General features: G+C 45.4%; 1 protein-coding gene across 3 annotated transcripts in view; it reads right to left on the bottom strand.

Moving 5' to 3' along the window:
• Positions 1-9,567: 9,567 nt before the first annotated feature.
• Positions 9,568-20,264, bottom strand: part of AMN (amnion associated transmembrane protein) — an 84,101-nt gene continuing 73,404 nt past the window's right edge. For 2 of the 3 annotated variants that reach the window (XM_083734964.1, XM_083734963.1), the window contains exons 9-12: positions 19,875-20,055; positions 17,115-17,277; positions 11,965-12,085; positions 9,568-10,004 (exon numbers count right to left, since the gene is read on the bottom strand). In XM_083734964.1, coding sequence (XP_083591090.1) covers positions 9,882-10,004; positions 11,965-12,085; positions 17,115-17,277; positions 19,875-20,055 — 588 coding nt within the window. In that variant the 3' untranslated portion in view covers positions 9,568-9,881. The remainder of the gene's footprint in view (positions 10,005-11,964; positions 12,086-17,114; positions 17,278-19,874; positions 20,056-20,264) is intronic. The other variant, XM_083734965.1, reaches the window with a different exon arrangement.

Below are 20,264 nucleotides of genomic sequence, written 5' to 3' on the forward strand. Positions count from 1 at the left end.
GAGCTTTAACATGGACACCAAGTGCCAGATCAAGCTCACTGCCACCAAATATTTGCTTCTCCAAATATTTTCATGCTAATGGCAAAGCTGGAGTAATTTGAGACTGATGTGGCTGCACAATTTTGCTTTATTTTAGACCCAGGATCTTTTAAAAGTCATTTAAGCTACATTCCTAAATATATTTTTCCTGGGAGTAAGATTTATTGAATGCTATCGCTGAAGCCAAGGAGCCTGCATTTGCTCCATAGGACGCACACACATTTCCCCTTAATTTTTGGAGGGGAAAAAGTGCATCCTATAGAGCAAAAATATGGTATATTCATTTTCAGTAACTTTGCCGTGCTGTAAAATGACTGAATAGCCAGAGCAGAACTTAAGTATGCCGTAAACGAAAGAAGTACCTATTTACAAGAGCACTTTAGCATAGAGGATTTAAATGATGAAACAAATCTTTTGAAAACTTGCTGCCCTTTTATCTTAGGCACAGATTGCAAAATTTGCCACACTCCCAGCATTCCAGACCTACTTCCAGGAATAGTTGTCCCCACAGGGGAAAACCTAAGATAAAGCAGGTAGATTGGGAAATGTGTCTTACAATAAAACGCAACTGGAAAAATGGAAGGGACATTACTATTGTCCATGAGGTTTATGGTCATATGTACAACATCCTAGTGAAGGATCATGTCATAATTAAAGGCTTTTTCCTTCTTGAGAGCATAAATTGAGTTTGCCATGGTGAAAGTATAAGCAGACAGTATACAGCTACTCAATTTGAACTGGTCTTTAAGAATTAACATCAAAAGTCAGTATGTTAAAAGCTTGATTGGCTATTACTGTTGAAGTATAAACTAAGATGGTTAATAGACCTCTTATCTAAAAGTCTTTGTAAGAGTCCCAAGAGAGCTGAGAGTTAACTTAGGCCTCAAATTAGGGTTTTCCAAGGGGAAAGACCTTCCCAATGCTTGATGGTGCAATTTGGAAACTAGGGCAAGCTGTGTATATACAGAACACCAAAGAGAATATTTGAATGGGCTGTTGATTTGCCTTTGGTTAGCTCTTGAATTGAACCTTTAGTTTATGAGGAAAACCTTAGAGGTTGTGTCCTCCTCAGAATGGAAGATGGCAGGGAGCTACCTTCAGGCACCAGGCCCATTGTTCAGGCCAAGTCTGAAATACAAAGATGTCTGCAACCTTGACTTGAAGGTTGGCAACATTAACCCTTCCATGTGGGAATCTCTTGCAGGCAACTGCAGTGCCTGAAGACAGACAGGTCATGCAACCACAGCAGTGACCAGAGGGGGAATGGCCACCGGAAGGATCGCAGAAAGTAGTCCCTGGGGCTTTTGTTACAAGTGATTGATAATAATAATAATAATAATAATAATAATAATAATAATAATAATAATAATTCATACATACATACATACCCCATCCATCTGGCTGGGTTTCCCCAGCCACCCTGGGTGGCTTCCAAAAAAAGTATTAAAATACAGTAGTCTGTTAGACATTAAAAGCTTCCCTAAAGAGGGCTGCCTTCAGATGTCTTCTAAAAGTCTGGTAGTTGTTGTTCTCTTTGACATCTGGTGGGAGGGCATTCCACAGGGCAGGTACCACTACTGAGAAGGCCCTCTGACTGGTTCCTTGTAACTTGGCTTCTTGCAGTGAGGGAACTGCCAGAAGGCCCTCCGCGCTGGACCTCAGTGTCCAGGTAGAACGATGGGGGTGGAGACGCTCCTTCAGGTATACTGGATCGAGGCCGTTTAGGGCTCTAAAGGTCAGCACCAACACTTTGATAAGCTGCAGTTCACAGGCGTGGTATACAACAAAATTTTGCTCAGAGCGAACTCCAATTAATGGATTGAACTTTGTCATAGTGATTTCAGTGGGTCTGTTCTAAGTAAAATCTTTCTGGGTGCCAACCACAGGCTCAACCAGAAGGGGGACCACAGAATAAAATAAACCTCCCACTAGCCCATCTCATTGCTATCTCCTGGTTCCCTATACATCACCCAGAGGCAAAACAGATTAGCAAAGCAATTTTCCTCCTTGTGTCAGCACACTCAGGACAATATCAATCACAGAAGGCTTGTTCCCTACACCCTGCGTACTTGGCGTGGCGGCTGTGTAAACCAGCAAAGAAGCTATTCTGAGGTCAGTTTGGATCCAGAGAGCTACAGTATAAAAATGGATGAGATAAGCCAATCTGCTGCTCTCCTTGCAGTTCTGGCACCTCAGTCCTTTCCAACAATAATAACATGACCAGGCACTGCCTTTTCTGGCTGGGAGTGCGAAGTGATCAGAGGCAGGGAGAGTGAGGCTGGTACATAGGTGTGACAAAGGCATCCAAGGTTATCTTTCTCCACTGACAAGCTATGATTAATTTGGGTTTCCTTTTTTCAAATGCCTGAAAGGGTCAACATCCGTTTGAAATGACATGATCCATACGCTGAAAAATATTGTTCCCCGCTGCCCAAAAAAGTGAAACAGAAGGTCAACATTATGGGCATATGAAAATGAATGGGCAATGAAAATTACGGGCATATTTGTGCTACAAATGTAGTGCTTTTACATTCTATACAAAAGTATACTGACTTTGAAGCAGTATTAAATGGGTTAAATGGAATTGGATAGCTCTTTTACCTGTGCCGGCACCTGTGGCACTTTTAGCAATTTATGAGTATTGGTGTCTCTATTTTATTTTTACTGCCCCTAACACACACACACACACACAGAGAGAGAGAGAGAGAGAGAGAGAGAGAGAGAGAGAGAGAGAGAATATCCAGGGCTACACTGGGTCTCCCAGAGGGCATAAAGCAAGGGTCTTCAATGCTGCACCTCAGGCACCCATGGGTGACCGCTGGTACCTGCTATGGCACCCCCAAAAGGTTTCAGCAAATATCCTCTTTAAAAATTCACAGTGCAGGTGAGACTGTGTACTCTGCCTGCTCGCTTCCTGTTTGCACTGGCTCCACCTCTCCTGCATTGAATACATTGTGGGTGGTGCTGTGGTCTAAACCACTGAGCCTCTTGGGCTTGCCGATCAGAAGGTCAGCGGTTCGAATCCCCACGATGGGGTGAGCTCCCGTTGCTCTGCCCCAGCTCCTGCCAACTTAGCAGTTCGAAAGCACACTGGTGTAAGTAAATAAATAGGTAGCGCTGCGGCGGGAAGGTAAACAGTGTTTCTGTGCACTCTGGTTTGTGTCACAGTGTCCCGTTGCACCAGAAGTGGTTTAGTCATGCTGGCCACATGAGCTGGAAAGCTGTCTGTGGGCAAACACTGGCTCCCTCGGCCTGAAAGCGAGATGAGCGCCAGAATTGGAGACAAACCCTCCCTTCCATTATTAATAAAGAAGAGGAACCAAGAGCTTCTTCCTGTGATTGAGTGGCAAGGATGGTTATCGGTGCTCTTTCCCCACTGATATAAAGCTATTCTGGCACCATTTTGTGGCGCTACCTTTTTTTTAGATGCACTGCCTATTTTTTGTGATTGGCACCCACAGCACTTTATCAGAATCTTAAATGCACCCAGTGGCCCAAAATATATGGTAACAGAGCACCCAACATATCCAATGTGATGGCTTGCTTTCCCCCCCAAAACACATTTCGAATCTTTTCACAGCACACAGTTCAGGAATCTCTGTGGTCTACCGAAGAATCAAAGGAACCTGTGCGGGTGGGTGATGAGTGCAGTGAGCTTATTATATGCCCCCAAATGGCGAGACGATGCAGTACCTACGAAAGAGGAGTGGCGGATGAAATGGATGGGATATGCTGAATCAGCAAGTTTAACTCGTCAAATTAAGAGAACGAGATGAGGCAACCTTCAAGGAGGATTGAAAACCATAGATTTTAAAAAATATATATATTATAAACATGCTAAAACGCTAGCCAGTCTGGAGTATGCTCAGCAGAAAAAGTTCTTTTCAGAATAAGGTGGAGGAAAGAAGGAATAGAATAATCATTTGAGGAAACCATGGAAGGGAAGTTAATCACTAAGGGACACTGGACACTGGAATTGATTGTATTGCATTTCTGGGAAATTCATAAACAAAATTTTTAATGGAAAGGAATCGCCCGGGAGCTTTGCAGCCCAAGTCTTTCTGCGAGAGAAATCAGTCCCATGATGGAGGAAATGCCTCTTGCACCCCTTCCCATCCTTCCCTCCGGCCCTCAGCCCCCTCGAAGGATGAGGCTGCAGAGGCATGCAGCTTAGACCTAAAGGAGTGAGGCCAGCTTATCAGAGCATCCCACCATTTCCAGCAAGTTCACAGCAGCCGGCCCTGCCTCCAACTTCTTTGAAAAGCCCCTGAGTGGGTGATGGGACGTGTCTTCCCTCAGGAAGGGAACAGAATGTGCTTTGTTAGCACGCTGACAGAATTGATCACCGCTTTAATTAAAGTCTTTTCAGTAAGTGACCTTAAGCTCTCGCCGCTGATGCTAATGCCTTGCGAAATCATCCTCGCTTGCAGAGGGAATCCTGACTCCCAAATACCAAACTGCTAACCTGCCTTGATAGGTGGCATAAATTTCACGCCGGCTGAAGCCCTCCTCCTCCTTGACATACACTGCATTTTGCCATGTTATCCCTGGCACATGCTCTCCTTAGATCAAAACATCCCTCTGCGTGACTCACTCGATTTTCACACTGGTATATTTGTACCAAGATGCCCTCACCCGCTGCACCCTCTTGGCTGAGAAATTGCGTTTCACCGCTGAGCTGGGCAACGGTCCCTATAATTATTGCTTTTTTCTTTTCCTGGCCCCTTAGTCAGGGTTGTGCTCATCAGACAGCTTTTCTTCCCTTTTCTCTCCCAAGCACTGACACGAGTAGCTGCAAGGATAAACAGAGCCGGAACAGACTGAAAATGCGGGAAAGAAGGGATCGGAAGGAAACGCTGAAATGTTTCCAGGCGGAAATGTAGATCAGAACTTTAGAGGGAGCTTCAGGCTTGGGGAGCAAAGTGGCCCCTGAGGCCTCTCTACGTGGCCCTCATAACCCTCCCCAAGCCACATCCCTCACTGGCCCTGCTTAGCCCCCCCCCCCCCGTGTTTTTGGCAGGTGGGAATATGTCCTTCAACTAGGATGCTGCCTCTTGGCAGGCTGGAAGGAGGATATAGAAGAATGGAATGCAGAAACTGCAAAAGGGAAATTTGCATGGGTTGCCCCACCCACTTTTACCTCTGGCTCCACCCACCACAGGCATGTGACCCTCAGTAGGTTGCACGAAAGGGAATACACACACACACACACACACACACACGTACACACACACACAATTGTTTTCCCAACTCTGCCATAGGATGTGCAGCCTTTTTCTTTCTTTCTTTCTTTTTTGCTTGGCTTACTTCTTTGCCTATAACATTAGCCACCAGAGAAGCTTTCCCTAGTATGAAAATAAAACAAACAACATTTGCAGAGGGCCTTCTCGGTAGTGGCACCCGGCTTGTGGAACGTCCTCCCACCAGATGTCAAAGAGAGGAACAACTACCAGACATTTAGAAGACATCTGAAGGCAGCCCTGTTTAGGGAAGCTTTTAATGTTTGATGTATTACTGTATTTTAATATTCTGTTGGAAGCCACCCAGAGTGTCTGGGGAAACCCAGCCAGATGGGCAGGGGATAAATAAATAAATAAATTATTAGTAGTAGTAGTATTAGTAGTAGAGCACTTTCCGAGTGTTCAAAATGTGTCATATGTACGATTTTGTTATTACAACAACCTTGTAAGTCTAGGATCGGTGACCTCAGGCCTAGGGAGCAAATGTGGCCCTCCAAGTCTTTCTGCCTGGCCCCTAGAACTCTCCCCAGGTTACACCCCTTATCAGCCTAGCTTTGCACTTTCCCATACTCATCAACCATCCCAATTTGACCAGAACACCCCGGAATTACCGATGCCATCCCAACATGTCCTGCTTTGGGTGCTACGCTCTTCCCCCTGAGCTGTAACTGCCCCATCTCCCACCAACCAATCACATGTGGTTTGAAATCAGGAGGGAGCAAGCGACCACAGGATCTTCTGCCCTCCCACTGGCGCATCCAGCACTGCTTCTGATGCTTAGCTTGCATTTCCTAAGCTTTCCCGAAGGTCATTGGAAAGACCTTCCCATCATTTGTGTGCATGCTTTCCTCCTGCTCCCGTCTATGGCAGTAAACCAGCCCATGCCGAGGTTTGGAATAGGAGGTACATCTGATCTGGGCAAGAAACATATTGGAAGACAAATTCAATTTTCATCCTCACATCTCCAGCGAGCCATTATCCTGGAGACAGGTGCGCAATGCTTTTAAATGCTATAGAGTAGCTGTCACATTTTGGCAGTGCTCGTGATATATATCAAAATGAGTTCCAAGGTCTCCTCTCCAAAGGGAGAGAGAGAGAGAAGGAAGAGGGATTCTAGCCACTAAAATAATAACAGTAAAAAAGAATAAGGGCGGGTGGGGGAGAATCAGGTTGCCATAACTTCCTGTGCAGATCATCTGCCGGCAGGCTCCCATCAATAAACCGCAGTTGCGTGTGTGTTTTCGTCACTTTCCCATTTGCAGAAGATCCTGTTGTTGGGCTTTAAAAATGAAGTCTTACAATGCAATGCCAATGTGAGGAAAGAACTGGTTCTCTTTGGTTTGAAACTGGAGGTATTTGCTGGCTGCTGCTCAGAGCCGGCCCTATCAATTGGCAGAGTAAGGTAGTTGCCTCATATGGCAGGGTTCTATGCTCAGGGAGGGAGAATAAGGAGTCGGAGGACTGAGATTCCTCCTTGCTTTCCTGCAAAGCCCTAAGCTTTCTGTCAAATCTATGAAGTGATGCTTATAACTTGTCCAAGAAGAACCGAGGGGAAATCCTTTTTAATCTCTCCTTCCCGTTTTCGTGAAGGAACATTACTGAACAATCAACTCCAGGAATGGGGCAAATACATTGCATACCCTTTTGGATGCATGTTCTCTTTCTTTCTCTCTCCCACCCAATCCGTCACGCTGGGAAAACACCATAAGATGGGATGATTGTAGGTGTTGCCAGGCCCCGCCCTGCCACAATGAGTGGTTGAAGGGAGAAGAGGGAAAGGCTAGGAGGAGGAGTTGTCATAAACTGAAGAAATAACAGAGATTAGTGGGCTGGGGCAAAAAAATGCAAAAAAGCAGAGACATCACCTTGCCAACAAAGGTCCGTATAGTTGAAGCTATGGTTTTCCCAGTAGTGATGTATGAAAGTGAGAGCTAGACCATAAAGAAGGCTGATCGCCGAAGAATTGATGCTTTTGAATTATGGTGCTGGAGGAGACTCTTGAGAGTCCCATGGACTGCAAGAAGATCAAACCTCTCCATTCTGAAGGAAATCAGCCCTGAGTACTCACTGGAAGGACAGATCATGAAGCTGAGGCTCCAAGACTTTGGCCACCTCATGAGAAGAGAAGACTCCCTGGAAAAGACCCTGATGTTGGGAAAGATGGAGGGCACAAGGAGAAGGGGACGACAGAGGATGAGATGGTTGGACAGTGTTCTTGAAGCTACCAGCATGAGTCTGACCAAACTGCGGGAGGCAGTGGAAGACAGGAGTGCCTGGCCCGCTCTGGTCCATGGGGTCACGAAGAGTTGGACACAATTAAACAACAACAAGTGGGCAGGGGGGATCTGTGGCAGAGAGCAGTCCAGAATCAGGAGCAGAAGCTGAAGCAGGAGAGGAGGGAGCCCAAGAGGCAGAGATGAGTCAGGCTGGTGGAGAGTCACAGGTGTTTCCCCCTCCTGTTGTGACAAGCTCCCCTCTCCCTCCTGGTCTCCCAGAATCAGGAGAGGCATGAAGAGGACGGAGGAGAAGTTAGCTTCACTCAAGCTCAGTCTCAGGTTGCTTGAGGAAAACCCTGGAGAGGAGGGCAGCTGTGGGAAGGTTGGGGCATTCAATCTCAGCAATGGCTTCATGGGAGACCTGCCGAAGATGAGTTGCTGTGCTCATTAGACCTGACACTCCTCTGCAGATCCTGTTTTTGCTAATAAAGAATCAGCTTCAACTTGCTCAGTGTGATTTACTGCTGGCTTGCTCCTGTCAAGGAGTTTGAGTGTCCTTTGCATGACAGGAAAGTAATGAATTGTGTGAAGGTAAGAGTCACATACACTGTTCTGCCCCCATTTTCCCCTGCCCCTTCCTGTCCCTGACCCACAGCTCTCAAAATGTTCCCCACCATGGAAGGCAAGACATAGGTGGAATCTTCACACATAGAAAAATTCTTAAAAAAAAAAAAAAAGTTTTGAAAAATACATTGAATTTGACCTAGCTCACTGTTGCCATCTGGTGTCACATTTGTATATTGCACTTTACAACATGTTTTATTTGCAGCTGTATCGCTGGGTCCTTGGGCTCAGAAGGCTTCCCCACCCCTGTTCTAAAGGTCTGGGTTTGCATGTGTGAATGTGTCTGTGATCTTACCCAGGGTCCTTTGCACCTCACCTCTCTTTACCTTTCTCATTCTGCCAACGTATTTCTCTTCTGGCATCAGAAAACCATCTGGAGAATCCCAAAGAAGCTATGAGACCAAATGTCAGACTCCGATAAAATGAAACGAGAAAATCTGAGCATAAGCAAAAGACGGGAGGAAGGGAGCACTTGCTAAGAATTCTGCCGAGAAAATCTCTAGATAATCTCTCTAAAAGCAGCCAGAGGAACAAGCAAGTGACATCGAAACTTATCTGTGCCAGTCCTGTTCACACAAATCACTGCCTGATTGCATATGCAGCCCCTACAATGCTGAGCGAAGCACTAGAAGAAGAAAATATGCGAATTCTCACTGAGAATTCATTGGCGGGGTGTGTGTTCCTGAATTCATCGCCTTTCAAGGTGCCTTTCTACAAGGCAGCAATTTGATGGTGAGGATCATTAAAAGAGAGAGACTGTTCCAAAATTCTGTGAGAATTCAGATGTAGATTCCAACCTATTGAGTTCAGCTAGAAGTCCAGCAATACAGGAAGCTGCCATATATTGACCCAGGCTATTGCTCCATCTAGCTCGGTACTGTGTCTATTCTGAGTGGCAGAGAACATGACACGTTTTCAGCCAGAAAGTCTTCCCCAGCCCTAGCCAGAGATATTAGCGTTCGAATGTGGGACGTTCTGCATGCAAGCAGGGGCGTAGGAAGGGGGTCGGGGGGCGGACCACCCCGGGTGTCCTCACTGAGGGGGGTGCCATTCGGTGCGCCACCTGCCCTTGACTCCCAAGCCTACCCTAAGCTGTTGGGGAATAATAATAATAATAATAATAATAATAATAATAATAATAATAATAATAATGTATTTATACCCCACCCATTTGGCTGGGCTTCCCCAGCCACTCTGGGCGGCTTCCAGCAAAATATTAAAAATGCATTAAAAGCTTCCCTAAACAGGGCTGCCTTCAGATGTCGTCTAAAAGTCTGGTAGTTGTTTGTCTCATTGACATCTGATGGGAGGGCGTTCCACAGTCACCAGGCAGGTGGAGAGGTTCTTGGGCGATGCCATCCCACTCATTGCTCTCCCTTAAGGATGGGAGGAAATAGCAATGCACAAATGATACGAAATAGGCTCTAATTGCTTTAGTGCGATAGGCATTCTTTATTGAAATTCAGTGACGACACATATTCCACTACTGATGAGAAAAAGATTTGCAGACCCTTTCTGATTTTCATGAGGACCACCCAGCAATTTGATATGCTCTCCCATTTGAAAATTAAGCAGTATTTTTAAGACAAGGCGGCGTCAAAATAGCTTTGGGGGCCGATCACCAGGGAATGCTTCTGCACTGTCCCCACTGAAGTGAGCAGGATCTGTGCATTGGTGAGCTGGTCTCCGCAGTGGCTGAGGCTGTTGAAACGGCAAGCAAAGTACAGGATGACAGGATAGTCTTCCTCTGACAGCTTTGATGTTAAGCACAAAGTTCCGTTTCATCATATAAAGGATTAATGTAATAGAGCTCGCTATTTTTGCTCGCCATCTCCTTCGGTGCCTCCTCCTCCTCCTCCTCCACGGAGCACGCACCAGCTAAAGCCTAGAAGAGAGAGAGAGAGAGACCAGAGTGTTTAATGCGGCTGGTGCAAAATATAACTCTGGAGCTTAAATCCTTTGAAGAGAAAGTCGATCTTGTGGGTTGAGATGAATCCATATTGTCAACGCAGCACTTACGTTTCACAAAGCAATGCTCAAGGCTGTTCGTTTGCTGTGCGCATGATAACCCACTTCTGCACTTAGAAAAGCTGGATATCTGGGGACATATATATATATATATATATATATATATATATATATGCATGCAAAGTTGCTTATACTGCACAAAACCTTTCCCCTATCTTTGCTTTATTCTAAGGACCAAACTGCATGCTGAAGCAACTGTGGTGCATGTAAATGGTTAAATCAAAGATACCTCCTGATTGCTGCTTTTTAACAAATGGGGGTGTGCTGCTGATGTGCTCAATGTTACATGTGGTTTAGTCCTAAATCTACAGTTTGGTGGGTTTTGGGATATTCCAGCCTGGACTGCTGGAACGAAGAATGTGGAAGTGTGGTGAATTCCAAGATATTTAATATATTGTGGACAGATCTGAAAGCCTGTCTTCTCTCTTAATTCACCTTGTATATCAACTGGTACATTCAGATGCAACCATTCTGATTTTGTTCTATTATTTCTCAATCCTGTCAAATGTACCAAATGCTTTAATTTCCCCAATGGCCTCCATTAGCGACACTTCTGGATCAGAGACCACCAGTGCTATATCATCAGCAAGCAAATTGAGTGGATAGCATTGACCGTTACATATAACGCCGTTGATTTTATTATTATTTTGAACAGCGTTTGCGAGTGGCTCCATTGCAAACATGAAAGGTAGCAGGGACAGAGGGCAGCCTTGCTTTGTGCCTCTCTGTACATCTACAGAGTGGAAGAGTCGTGTACATTAACCCTAACTACTGCCTTGCTATTAGTATATAAAGGTTGTGACGCTAATAGAAAACCATCATCAAAGTTCTTTTGAGAGAGGACTAGGTACAAATAATTCCCATGCATTTTATCAAAAGCTTTATGAGCATTTAATGAAGCGATCGCACATGGATTTCTCGACAGTTTTCCGTAATAAACCGCATTCGGCATCTTACATGCAGGAACTGCTATATGCCTATGCTTAATGAAACCTGCTTGACCTGCACGGATTATACTAGGTACCTGGCTGTGACGGGCTGCCCTTCTCCCTCCTCGGGGAAAAACCTGCACACATGCTCCACACAGCTCATGAAAGGGAGCGCTGAACAGAGCCTGGGATGCATACAGGCTCTGCTCAGCGCTCCCTTTCACAAGCCGTGTGGAGTGTGTGTGTGGCTCTTGGGGGCTTTTCCCGGAGGAGGGAAAGGGAACGCTGAGCAGAGCCTCCCACCTGCATTCGCTCCATAAGACGCACACACATTTCCCCTTACTTTTTAGGAGGGGAAAAGTGCGTCTTATGGAGCAAAAAATATGGTAATATATTTGCCAATCTATTAGCTAAAATACCAGGAAATATTTTAGCATCTTGCCCAGTGACTGAAATGAGTCTATAGGATTCTGGAGTCTCTGAATCAGGAGAAAGGGGGTGGTTGGGGGGAATCCTCCAGGTGCACAGAAGGATCTTTGTTGAGCACTTGGGATAAAAATCCTCCTTTCTTCTCCTGCCTTAACAATTTCATTATTTATTTCTACATTGCCATGAAATGTGCATTGCACCATACAAGGGGGCTGACCCCTGCCCTGAGGGGAGGGCTACTATCTAACCATCCCCCGCCCCGCTGCCATTTAAAATAATCCCCTGGCTTTATTGCAGGCTACGCTATGAACATAAGCTGCAACTGGGCATTCGTGCAGCTTCATAGCCGTTCATTTTTGGGATCCATTGACTTGCACAGCAGACTTCTCTGTGTGCTAAGATGATGCAGAGGGAGCTACTGTTGCAAGATGATGATTTACATAAAGGTGGAATTATTACCACTGGGTCACATGGTGTGTCGAAAATGGGATTATCAAACCCCTTGTCGGCTGTTTCTCCTGAAAGATCCAGGTCCCTTTTTCGGCTCCACAAGGAGGTAAAATGAACGGACGCGAGAGATCTGTAGAAGGAGAAATGACTGGAAATCAGCACAAACAACAGCCATGAAATACTATGATTCTGTGTTGATCTCATAAGAGGTTTCATTTGGAGGCCCTGAACTCAGGGAATGGTCAAAGATTTAAGCTATGCACCATCACTGAACACTGGCCGAAGGAGGCTTCTTGAGGCCAGCGGTTTGAATCTCTGCAACAGAGTGAGTTCCTGTTGCTCTGTTCCAGCTCCTGCCAACCTTGCAGTTCGAAAGCATGCCAGTGCAAGTAGATGAATAGGTACCACTGTGGCAGGAAGGTAAACAGCATTTCCGTGTGCTCTGGTTTCCGTCACGGTGTTCTGTTGTGCCAGAAGCGGTTTAGTCCTGCTGGCTACATGACCCAGAAAGCTGTCTGTGGACAAACTCCCTCAGCCTGAAAGTGAGATGAATGCCACAACCCCATAGTCACCTCTGACTGGACTTAACCGTTTAGGGGTCCTTTACCTTTACCTTACCTCTTGATCACCAGTAGGCCAACAGAGGTCATGTGAGAAGTCTTGACCCTTCCACTTCCCCTACAAAAGAACTCCTTCCCTGGCAAGCTTGCCCTGTCCTAACCCCTGCCTCTTGCATCTGCTTCACCTTTACTGCACCTGATCATGCCACCCTCATGTCAAGTTGCTTCTTGGCTATTGCTCCCCAAGGAGGATTGGCTCCCTCCCCAAGGCTCTGTAGACCTGACGATTCACAGTGCTAGAGAAGAAACTAAAAAAAATATTTTTTTTAGATTCTTCTCCCGTTAGATTCACAAAATGTTTAGGGGTATGCGTACCCTTGCGCAACCCTCTCCCCCCAAAAAGCACTGGGTGTATATATAGTGTGTATGTTTGAACAAGTGACCATGAAACTGAAACACCATTGATGACGACAGTCATATAACTTACATGATTGCTTAACCTGGGATCAGGAGGAATGAGTCAAGAGACCCTTGTCTTGTCTCGAATTCTTGACCATTTCAAACTCAATCCACCCTCTTACTCACCACCTGATTATAGTCACAAACCAACAGGCTGTAGTGACTTCAAAGAACATTTTCCCAGGACAACCGATAATGCAAATAGGCACAGAACAGGAAGGTTCCTTGCCTGGTTGCTCTGATCCTCTATTTACAAAAAGATTTCCTCCAAACACCTCCTGCCTTTAAAAAAAAGGAGGGAGAGGGGGAGAGAGAGAGGACATTTTGTCTCAATAGAAAACCCAGTTTCCAAATCCACACCACAGGGAAATTCATGCTATATTCTCAGCAACGGAAGTTTGGAGTTTTATTTAGAAATTAAACGAAGCTCCTGTTTTATTGCGGGGAAATGCTAATCAGCTTGACACTAGCAAGGAAAACAAGCAAGGCCCAGGAGCTTTGCTGCCTGGTGTGTGTGTGTGTGGGGGGGGCAACGGCTAGCACTAATGAACAGGAACAGCCCAAGCGCACAGAGCATGGCGCATTGGTTTGCCAGCTGGTGGAACACACCGAGAACAGAGATTACCCCTGAGAGCGCATAGAAGGAGCATTTGGGACTTCAGCTGGAAGCTTGCCAAGGGCACGCATGCACCATGACCAACCACTACGCCCACTGGATATTTGCAGCATGTGTTTATATAATCTACTGAAATGGCAGAATGGCAATGAGCAAGCAGGTCAGTCTAGGGCAGAGGAAAGGGCTGCCTGGCAAGCTCTCTCTACCCACCCGCCTTCTGCCTATAGCATAGGCATACGAAGATCTGGGGTCTGTCAATGGTTAGCATGTTTACTCTTCATGTAGGAGGTCCCAGGTTCAATCTGAGTTATCTCTAGGGAAGGGAGAGATCCCTGTCTGAGATCCTGGAGAGCCACTGCCCATGTAGACAATACTGAGATGTGCAGAAGCTGCGAAAAGGGGTCCAATTCCATGCTAGAGATGGTTAGGAAAGGACTGAAAGCAAAACTCCCTGGAAAATGAGCGAGGTCCCAAGCAAAGAAGAATGGCAACATAAACTGATGGAATATGTAGAGCTTGCAGATTTAACATGGAATAAGAGAACAAGAATATCAAGAATCTCAGATATGCAGATAACACAACCTTGAGGGCAAAAAGTGAGGAGGAATTAAAGAACCTTTTAATGAGGGTGAAAGAGGAGAGCGCAAAATATGGTCTGAAGCTCAACATCAAAAAAACAAAGATCATGGCCACTGGTCCCATCACCTCCTGGCAAATAGAAGGGGAAGAAATGGAGGCAGTGAGAGATTTTACTTTTTGGGCTCCATGATCACTGCAGTTGGTGACAGCAGCCACAAAATTAAAAGATGCCTGCTCCTTGTGAGAAAGGCGATAGCAAACCTAGACAGCATCTTAAAAAGCAGAGACATCACCTTGCCAACAAAGGTCCGTATAGTTAAAGCCATGGTTTTCCCAGTAGTGATGTATGGAAGTGAGAGCTGGACCAGAAAGAAGGCTGATCGCTGAAGAATTGATGCTTTTGAATTATGGTGCTGGAGGAGACTCTTGAGAGTCCCATGGACTGCAAGAAGATCAAACCTCTCCATTCTGAAGGAAATCAGCCCTGAGTGCTCACTGGAAGGACAGATCCTGAAGCTGAGGCTCCAGTACTTTGGCCACCTCATGAGAAGAGAAGACTCCTTGGAAAAGACCCTGATGTTGGGAAAGATTGAGGGCACAAGAAGAAGGGGACGACAGAGGACGAGATGGTTGGACAGTGTTTTCGAAGCTACAAACATGAGTCTGACCAAACTGCAGGAGGCAGTGGAAGACAGGAGTGCCTGGCGTGTTCTGGTCCATGGGGTCACAAAGACTCGGACACGACTAAACGACTAAACAACAACAACAAAGAGAACAAGAAGAATGTACAGTGGTACCTCGGGTTACATACGCTTCAGGTTACATACTCTTTAGGTTACAGACTCCGCTAACCCAGAAATAGTGCTTCAGGTTAAGAACTTTGCTTCAGGATAAGAACAGAAATCAGGCTCCAGCGGCACGGCGGCAGCAGGAGGCCCCATTAGCTAAAGTGGTGCTTCATGTTAAGAACAGTTTCAGGTTAAGAATAGACCTGCGGAACAAATTAAGTACTTAACCCGAGGTACCACTGTATGTTCAAAGAAGACTGGAAAATGTTTACTGAATATATGGGTGAAAATTGTCTTCCATTTAAAAATCCTGGCAGCATTAAGACAAATTCAACAGTGTAAATAAGTTTTGGTGGATGTAACAATGGATTATGGAATGGTTTAATTCATGCAAAATATGCAGGGATGTATGGTATGCAATTAAGCCGGAATTAAGATCGCCGGAAGAAATATCAACAACCTGAGATATGCAGATGACACAACTTTGATGGCAGAAAGTGAGGAGGAATTAAAGAACCTTTTAATGAGGGTGAAAGAGGAGAGCAAAATATAGCCTGAAGCTCAACATCAAAAAACTAAGATCATGGGCACTGGGCCCATCACCTCCTGGCAAATAGAAGGGGAAGAAATGGAGGCAGTGAGAGATTTTACTTTCTTGGGCTTCATCATCACTGCAGATGGTGACAGCAGTCACGAAATTAAAAGATGCCTGCTTTTTGGGAGAAAAGTTATGGAAAACCTAGACAGCATCTTAAAAAGCAGAGACAAAGGTCCATATAGTTAAAGCTATGGTTTTCCCAGTAGTGATGTATGGAAGTGAGAGCTGGACCATAAAGAAGGCTGGTTGCCAAAGAATTGATGCTTTTGAATTATGGTGCTGGAGGAGACTCTTGAGAGTCCCATGGACTGCAAGAAGATCAAATCTATCCATTCTGAAGGAAATTGGTCCCCTCATGAGAATAGAAGACTCCCTGGAAAAGACCCTGATGTTGGGAAAGATTGAGGGCAAAAGGAGAAGGGGACGACAGAAGACGAGATGGTTGGACAGTGTTCTCAAAGCTACCAGCATGAGTTTGACCAAACTGCAGGAGGCAGTGGAAGACAGGAGTGCCTGGTGTGCTCTGGTCCATGGAGTACAAAGAGTCAGACACAACTAAACAACTAAACAACAACATGGTTTGCAAAATGAACCACAGAAAGAGAAGAAGGGAAGTCATTGCTTTAAGGTTGTTTAAATAAATATTTTGAAATGTAAATTAGAAAATTTAATTATCTATGCGCAAAACTGCCAATGCCAGAATACCATTATAGAGATCCATGTGTGATCACACTTGGAATACTGTGTATAGTTCTGGTCAACTCAATGAGGATATTGCAGAGCTGGAAGAGGTTCGCAAAAGAGCAGCAGCAAAACAACAACAACGTTTCTTATTTGTACCCCACCCATTTGACTGGGTTTCCCCAGCCACTCTGGGGTTGGAGCAACTTCCCTATGAGGAATGTTATACCGTTTGGGAATTTTTAGTTTAGAAGGCTCCCCTCTCCACTGGTCTCCCAGGACCAGAAGAAGCATGAAGAGGGAGAAGCAGAGACAGGCACGCTGGCATAGTCTCAGATGACTTGGGAAGGACTCAGGGGAAGAAGAGACTTCGGCAGCTCAGGGAAGGCAGGGATCTTCAGCCTCCACAACTGCCTCATATGGGCAAGACTTATGAATAAGAGTTGCTGTGCTCATTAGTCCTGACACTCCTGAGCAGACCTCGTTTCTTTTAATAGTGAGTTCACTTCACTTACTCCTTGTGATTTATTGCTGGCTCACCCCTGACACAAGGCCAGCTCCATGGGAGTTCTTGTTTTCATACTGAATGATGAACTTTTGTATCAAAACGGGAGAGCAACAGATCTGATGACTGGTGGAGAATGCTGGACACTACTTTGCCTTGTGTGTCTGGGTGGGCCTGAGAACCTATCAAAACCTAGCATGCCAAGGGGCAAAATTCCAACCTCGCCTTCTTCCCGACATGCTTGTTTTCTGCATGCAAGGATTTTTTAAAAAAATAAAAAATTGCAGGGGGGTATTTATATGTGCTCTCCCATGGTACATACGGTTCCCGAAATACCATACCACATACTGAATATGAGGCCCAATCCTGTTACCTTAAAGTCCCTTTTCTGTAGAGTAGCAGAACAGCTCCCAAGAGCAGCAAGACAAGGAACAGAACAACGACTGTCCCAGCAATTGTAGCACCAGCCTCATGAGTACTCCGGTTACTGCCAGTGGCTGCATGCAGGGTCCTCACCACAATACCAAACGACACTCCTGCAAAAGCCAAACAAAATGTTACCGCCCTGATGAGGTGTCCAATTAGTTTGCATGGAGTAAATGATCCATTTCCTGCTAGACAGCAAAGGACTCTATTCTACCTGCTGCCCCCATCATTCTTCTATTGCTGATTTGCTTATACCAGACAAAATTGGTGCTGCCACTGCAATGTTATTTCCAAGGGCACATTAACACTGTACAGTAGTACCTTGGTTTTTGAACAGCTTAGTTCACAAACAACTTGGAACCCGAACGCTGCAAAACCAGAAGTAGGTGTTCTGGTTTTCGAACTTTTTTTTGAAAGCCGAATATGCTCCGTTTTTGAGTCCCCCTGTGTTTCCTGTTGCGCTGCTAATTTGCGTCCGCCCATTGTAATTCAAGCCTTCCGTTTCCCATTGCAGTGTTCTGAGGTGATATTTGGAGATTATATTTGGTGCTTTTGTTTTTGCTATTTATTTTGCATTTTTTGTTTTGAGGCTTTTTTAGTTAATTTGTTTTTGTGACTGTGTGGATCCCACTTCAGCTACTGATTAATTTATTGATTGATTGGGTCACTGCAAAATGAATAAAAGCCCCCCCCCCCATCCAAACAATGACTATCATCAGTGCAGGTAAGAAAGTTTTTTTTAATTCTAATTTGTATCATCTACAATACTGTTTTGTTTATTTTATAGTACAGTACATTGATTATTGCTTTCAGTTTATGGATCAATGGTCTTGTAAGGTAGTAAGATTCATGTTAAATTGCTGTTTTAGGGGTTGTTTTTAAAAGTCTGGAATGGATTAATCTCTTTTGCATTATTTTCTATGGTAAAGCGCACCTTGGTTTTGGAACGCTTTGGTTTTGGAACAGACTTCCGGAACGGATTAAGTTTAAGAACCAAGGTACCATTGTCAGTCATGGCCTCTCCTAAAGATTTCTGGGCATGGTAGAATAATAGAATTATAGAACTGGAAGGGACCACATTCTCTCCCTTGGAAAGCACACATTCTATTCATGTAAAAACACGCTGATTCCTGGACGGTTCGTGGGCCGGATTTAGAAGGCAATTGGGCCGCATCCGGCCCCCGGGCCTTAGTTTGCCTACCCATGGTCTAAGGCAGTTGCTCCCTGTGTTTTTAGGTTCCAAAACCCAGCTGTGTGTATGGAGGCAGGGCAAAACTGAGAAGCAATGCTTGACCAATCCGCGCAGTGGAAGGATGCTAAAGACTGCATTTGAAGCAGTGCCTCGAGTAATGTTTCATGTGCTGCCTCTGGAATTCTCAGCTTTGCATGAGCAACCCCAGAGCCAGGAAATGCTCCTATGCACACACAGCTGTTGTGGTGGTCTCTCAGAGTATGGCCTTGAAGGAGATGTGCAGAAGGCTGCCTCAAAACAAACCAGAATATTTTGTTCGTCACACCTAGTATTGCTCAGATAAAGAGCACGGGGCTAGATTTGACCTGCTACAAGGCAGCCACTCATCCCGATCTTTGGCAAAGGGACTTTCCCATCACCTGTTACCTGATGCTTTAACCTGGAGATGCCAGGGATTGATCCTGAGGCCTCCTGCTGTGGCCCCTCCACAGCTATGGGGGTTAAACCCAATTTGGTTAGCATTTTACCTAATTCACACTTCCTGTAACAATATGTCTGAACCGAAACACAGCCATGCTTCAAGATTCAAAAATCATTGAATGTCACGATGCAGTTCCCTGATCAAATAATGTGTACTAAAATGTGTATATTAGGGGACAGTGTGCCAACCCCCCCCCCCAACCCCAAACATAGATTAGCTAAAAAAATTGCACACACAATGCATTATTTTAGGGGAAACTGCTTGCAGAAATGGTTAGGCAACCAAAATGATATTCCAAAGGAGAAATTCACACCTGGTGGGTTTTCATGAGGAAACAAACAAGGGTTCTTTTGTGAAGTGTGGCCTGTGTTTTTATAGAGATACAGTACATGAAGGGACAGAAACATGATAATAGCATGGAACCATTTTCTTGCAGTGAGTTCTCTCTCCTGGCTTGTAATACTTTTAAAGGGTCACTGCTGTTTTGCTCATTTCATACCTCGGCCCAGTATACTTGAAGGAGCGTCTCCACCACCATCACTCAGCCTGGACACTGAGGTCCTCTTCAGAGGGTCTTCTGGTGGTTCCCTCACTGTGAAAAGTGAGGTTACAGGGAACGAGGCAGAGGGCCTTCTCGGCAGTGACGCCCTCCCTGTGGAATGCCCTCCCAGCAGAGGCCAAGGAGATAAAGAACTACACAACTTCTAGAAGACATCTGAAGGCAGTCCAGTATCAGGAAGTTTTTTATGCTTATATTTTACTATGTTTTGATATGTACTGTAAGCCGGCCAGAGTGGCTGAGGAAACCCAGCCAGAATGGTGGGATATAAATAACAAAATTATTATTGTAAGTCATGCAGAAATGTGAAAAACTGAACTTGAGAGAATCTGAAAGTCACAAATCCGCACATTCCTGCCACACCGTCAAGGCACAGATTGCTGCCCAGGGCAAAATGCTTTACCCTAGCGTTGGAGGCTTCACACAAGACCAACGGAACCAGGATCTGAAGCAGCAAGGGGCTGGCAAGCCTTACCATGCTCTGCTATATCCTTCACGATGTCCTGGGCCAGTTGCTCGGCTTGAGTCCCCGTCTCAGATCCGGTCCTGTTGTCGACCAGTACAATCTGGATGAACGAGGCTGAGCTACGCGTTCCCAGGTAAGTCTGCCGCTCACGCACCTTTGACACGGCCGCCTGAATTCCTGCATTCTTGGGCTTTGCAAAACACAAACAACACACGGAACACAGTCACCATGTCTGCTGTGGTGTGCCCAGTAGAATCTCTATACAGTGGGACCTCAATTTTCAAGCAGCTTGGTTCATGAACAACTTGGAACCTGAACACTGCAAAACTGGAAGTAGGTGTTCCGGTTTTCGAACCCTTTTTCGGAAGCTGAACGTGCTCCGTTTTGAGTCCCCCTGTG

This window comes from Podarcis gaigeae (genome assembly GCF_964106915.1).
Source record: "Podarcis gaigeae genome assembly, chromosome: 1".
Classification (NCBI taxonomy): Eukaryota; Metazoa; Chordata; class Lepidosauria; order Squamata; family Lacertidae; genus Podarcis; species Podarcis gaigeae.